The sequence below is a fragment of the Equus caballus genome, chromosome 1 (genome assembly GCF_041296265.1).
Source record: "Equus caballus isolate H_3958 breed thoroughbred chromosome 1, TB-T2T, whole genome shotgun sequence".
In the NCBI taxonomy this organism is placed as follows: domain Eukaryota; kingdom Metazoa; phylum Chordata; class Mammalia; order Perissodactyla; family Equidae; genus Equus; species Equus caballus.
In genome coordinates, this window is record NC_091684.1 from 168,278,537 (window position 1) to 168,284,263 (window position 5,727).

General features: G+C 36.7%; 1 protein-coding gene across 1 annotated transcript; it reads right to left on the reverse strand.

Moving 5' to 3' along the window:
• Positions 1–1,117: 1,117 nt before the first annotated feature.
• Positions 1,118–2,056, reverse strand: LOC100072028 (olfactory receptor 4F3/4F16/4F29). The gene has a single exon (XM_001501886.4). It carries the CDS (start codon positions 2,054–2,056, stop codon positions 1,118–1,120), a length of 939 nt encoding a protein of 312 aa, XP_001501936.4.
• Positions 2,057–5,727: the final 3,671 nt, after the last annotated feature.

Genomic DNA, 5,727 nt, shown 5'->3' on the forward strand with positions numbered 1-5,727 from the left:
AAAAGAGAAAAGCACAAATTACCAATATCAAGAATGAGAGAGGGCAATATATTGCAGGTATTACAGCTATTTAATAAGAAATAAGGGATTAGGAAGAACTTATTCCAATAAATTTGACAGCATAAATGAATGTACAAATTTCTTAGAAGACACAAACTACCAAAAATTGAATTTATACTTGAAAACCTTCCCACAGAGAAAACTCAAGGCCCAGATGACTTTCTTGGTGAATTCTATCAAACATTTAAGAAAGAAATCGTATCAATTCTAAAAAAACTCCATAAATTTAAAATTAAGAAATACATTATAAAAGGCCAGCATTACCCTGATACTAAACTTGAAAAAAGCATTTTACAAAATCCAACATCCATTCCTGATTTTGAAAACTTTCAGCAAACTTAATAGAAACAAACTTCCTCATCTTAATAAAAGGCATCTATGAAAAACTATGAAAATATATAGTTAGTATCACACTTAAAAATGAAAGACCGAATGCTTTTCTCATAAGATAGGAACGAGTCAAGGACATCCACTCTAACCACTTCTTCTTAGCATTGTACCATTTGATCTAGTAAGTGCAATAATAAGACAACAAAAATCAATAAAATGGTCCATAGTAGAATAAAAGAAGTAAAATATCTTTATTAGCTGACAGCATGAATATCTATGAAGAAAATCCTACGTAATCTATAAAAAATTAGTAGAAGTAATAGGTTTTGCAAGTTTGTAAAATACAGCGTCAATAAACAAAATAATCTTTTATATTTCTGTATATTAGCAATAGCAATTGTAAATTGAAATGAAAAACACCATTTAAAACGGCATCAAAAATTGAAATACTTAGGGATAAATGTCAAAAAGATATGCAAGACCTGTTCACTGAAAGCAATATCACATTGCTGAAAGAAATTGAATGGGACTTGCATAGATAGAGAGGTATACTGTATTCATGGTTCACTCTTCACAAGACATAAATACATTCGTACGTTAAAAATTACGTTTCAGATATGATGATATTCAAATCAATATTTAATGCCTCAAAGTTCCTGAGTTTAAAATATCAAAGATAGAAACAAAAGGCTACACCATGGTTAGTGAGAAGTCTCTATCATATAATTTATGAGATCTTTCTGTAAGTCACTAACTGTTTGCATACTCTCTTCATTGCTGCCTTCATCTCTTTATTCCTGAATGTATAGATGACTGGATTCAGAAAAGGAGTGAGAACAGCATCAAGAACAGCAAGAAACTTGTCCATCTGTGAATTGGGGTGTGGCCATGTATAGACAAACATGGTTGGACCAAAGAACAAAAGGACCACGGTGATGTGAGCTGATAAAGTGGAGAGGGCCTTGGATGAACCACCTGAGGAATGTTTCCAAACAGTAAACAGGATGAAGATGTAGGAGATGAGAAGTATAAAGAAAGAACCAACACAGATAAACCCACTGTTGACAGTGACCATGAATTGCAATCTGTATGTATCTGTACAGGCCAGTCTGAGGACACGAGGAAGGTCACAGTAAAAGCTGTCTAACACATTAGGACCACAGAAGGGTAGATTAACAATAAATGCTAGTTGGAACAGTGAGTGGCTGATACCAAGGGCCCAGGCAGCAGCCAGGAACAAAATGCACATTTGTGGGCTCATGATAGTCTGATAGCGGAGAGGCTTACATATGGCAACATATCTGTCAAAGGCCATGGCTATGAGTAGCACCATCTCCACACCACCAACGACATGGATGAAGAAGATCTGAGCAATGCAGCCTCCAAATGAAATGACTTTGCGCTTTCTGAAAAGGTCATAAATCATCTTGGGTGAGGTGACAGAGCATGCTCCCAAGTCAATGAAGGAGAGACTGGCCAATAGGAAATACATGGGGGAATGTAAATGAGGATCAGTGGTCACAGAAAACACAATGAGGATGTTTCCAGTCAGGCTTGCCACATAGAGCACAGAGGAGAAAACCAGGAGGAGAAGCTGCATCTCCCATGAATGTGTGAGTCCCAGAAACATAAACTCAGACACAATAGAGTGATTCCCTCCATCCATTGATCCAACCAACTGGGCTGATGCTGAAATTATGAGAACTAAGAAAATGAGGAGGTAACTGTGATTATGGAGATGATAATACATCATAGAATTACTGATGTTTCATCATTCTCCTTAGGAATGACAAGCATATAGTTGTCCAGTTCCTCAAATATTAAAAAGCAAAAACCAAAAATCAACATAATATTATCACAATGTGTGAGCTGCAACATATTTTACCAATTACCAACACTCTCGCTGCAATGTTCTATTCTCAAATAAACAGATTAAGCAAGAACAAGATGGCTGAGCAGGCATTAGACTGTAAATCTAAAAAAGGTCTAGAATGAACTGAATATGATAATTAGTTTAAACTAAAACAAATGATTTCGACTCATTAGGGATGCATGAGGGTTCATGATGTTCATCAGTTGTTTAAATTACTTCTGATATTGGCTATTCCTCATTTCCAACATATTCCATTTCACCTTCTGTATATTCTCAAAATCCACTTCTCCCCCAGTTTGCTTTCACAATTCGCTGGCAGAAAGTAGGGATGAGAGGAAAACATGATTAACAAATGGATTGTCACCTGGAGTGAGAGGTGCCTGAGACATGAGTTGTGACTGATTTAGGATAGGCTGAAGATTGAGACTATGAATAAAGAGATCAGGATATGTCAAATTAGAGAGTCTGCAAGTGTAGTAGAACAGGGGAAGCATGTGGACTCTAATAAGGAATAGAACAACCACTACTTTCCACCATGCTTTATCATGTTCACTACTATTCTAGGTGCCTCTTCTTCCCACCATATTTTTCATAATTACGAAGCCCTAAAATGGCTTCAAGACACAGTGAGACATTCATAAGGAGCCTATGCCACCTAGTTATTCAAAGCTTTCTTCAGGCCTACCAAATGTGTATTTGGGAGATTTCATCAGAGTTTCTGCCAAGACATATGCCTAAAGTCACCACCAAGAATATAAAATATCTCTTCGAACAAATTTTCTCTGTCCATACACAGGAACGTATTGAGGGGCAGCACTTGGAATAGTTGGGATATTAAGCTTTAATTCAACAGTGCCTCAGCCTCCCTTTGGTGTCACCTTTTATGTCTATTGGCATCCCCCAACCCTTTGAAGTACTCAGTACTGGCTGCAGGGTAACCTCTTCTGCTATTTGATGTTAGCCTGCTTACTCTGACTGAAATCCGTTCAGATGTTTTACCTTCAGGGTAATTTGCATTTTATACTCTCGATTTATTATGATAAAATAGGAGAAATGTTAAACATTAAGAAGTCACATTTTAGGAGGGCAGATGAGCTTTCTTCTTGATCTTAAACCATAAATGATGTGACACTGTAGATTTAGTCCTTTAATATGGATTGTATTTATATGTGAAGTGGAGGGTGAGCAGAGAACAGTGTTATGTTTCTCTGTGTCCACATACCCACCTCAGTCATTCCCTGTAATAGAGAGATGTTTCTGAAAACACTTAACAGATGTTAATCACTTTAGGAGTTGACAAAATACAGTAGAACAGGTATACTGACACCATTCATTTTTGCAGCTGTGATCCAGACCTTCTCACACAGAGGACCATCTGTCTGATGCCTTCATTCATCCCAGACTGCAAAATTCCCAGAGGCTGTCACTGTGTCCTGACTCCAATTCTGGGTCACCATCGCTGGCGTGAATCACCTTCTGTTCTCACCTACAAATAGTGAATATACTGTCACTTCCTGAGCCACTAGTCCATAGTCTTAAGGTGCACATTTTCTATTATCAGAAACCTGGGACCTGAAGTAGGGGGCAGAAAACAATCGCTTATGCTGCTCATCAGGGCAGGAGAGTCAACACAGGAGAGGACTGATGGGATGAACATACATGGGAGGCGATGGAGGCACTGGTGAGGGGGCCAGGAAACCCACTAATTGTTGAAAAACATCCAAGTTCTTAGTGAAGAAAAGCTCATGTCCCAAGTGTTATGAGATGAGAATTCTCATGGAATTATATAAAGACCATTTACTCCAGCTGGTCATCATTCAGATGAAAAACATGAGCTCCAGCAAAGTAAACCGAGTTTCCAAGATTCACACAATTGGCAGCATGGGGGACCAGAACCTAGGTCTCTTGATTCCTATTCCAGAAAGACAAGCCCTAGAGAAAATAAGGGAGTAAAAATACAAAAAAACCCCTCAAAATAGTGATTTTTCCTGGGTAAAACCAAACTAACCAGAGACATTCATACAAAGTATCCATTATTAATACTAAATTATTACATAGCAAGCTAACAATAAATAAATATTATATAAAATGTGTGCAAAATTAAAGATTATTTGACTGGTTCAAAGCAATTTATAGTTGAGAAACTGATTATTACTATTATGATTTGTATACTGATTCTTTGTATTTTGCTGGTTATGTAACTGGTCATCACAACTGTAAATAGCTTAATGTGATGTTTGTAAGAAACCCATCCTTTTGGCCTTTCTAAACTTCATTATCCCCAAAAGTCAATTAAAATCACAATTACTTCTTGTAGCTGTGATTGGCAATTTTCCTTATACTGATTTATTATCTTGCTAATTCCTATAAGTCAAAGGATTAAGAAAACAGTTGAAAACACATGAATTACACACATAAAAAATACAATCTAATGTGGTATGCATGTCAAGCGAAGAGTAAGATGAATACTTGGTGAGGTTTGGGGGGAAAAATTGCTGTAGATGACATTCAAGGGTAGAAGAAACCTAGCATCAGCAAAAGCATGTGGGGAAGGCTATGCCAGGGCCATAGATATTGATCTGGTCCTTCTGGAATTAGTGAAAATTGAAAGGAAAAGAGAAGGAAGAGATATGTAATGTATGGGAAATACCTTGAATTATATAGTATGAAGGTACTTATTAATATTAACTATCATTATTCGTGTGTATATAGCCCATACCATATACCCAGGCACCTATGGAAAGTTAGTAGGTAGTTCCTGGTTGGGATGTTAGATTAGTAACTCCTGAATAGAGTAAGGTCATGCCTTTAGTTCAATGATCTTTATTATTCTTGATTCTCTCCTCTCTTGGTCATCTTTTCCAATAATTACAATATGCATAAGGGAAAATATTTCATTTAAAAATTTATAATAGCTGTGAGTAGTAGTCTCTCAGTGAGTAGGCATCTAAGGCTTTACACCATACTACTTGGTGGAGATTAGATAGCATTTAATCTCTAAACCTACAGCCAACACTCAATTTATTTTGCTAAAGTCTAATGAATAATCTGAAATACAGAAAAAAATAAAGCAGATAGATGGGAGAAAAGGTGAAGTTTTAAAATATGGTAAAGGTGGGGAAAGGGGACATAAATAAAGATATGCACAATGACAAAAGAAAGAAAAAAGAAGGCGTCAAAGAATAGAGAAGGAGCTGAACACAGTTCAGGTAGTATGAAATATGGTAGCCACTTGTCTCTGAGAATCCAAGTTAAAGATTTGAACATCAATCTCTCACCTTTAATTCATTGATTCAGGGCTGCTCCTGACTTTGACATTGGGTTGCACTTAAGGAAGGAGAGAAAAGGCAGATGCTTCTATTACCTGTCCTGTCAAACTCAAGAGTTTCTGTGAAAATCACACATGATAATGAATGGAAATATTGCCTTTTATGCAACATGATGATATACACGTGTAATTCTGT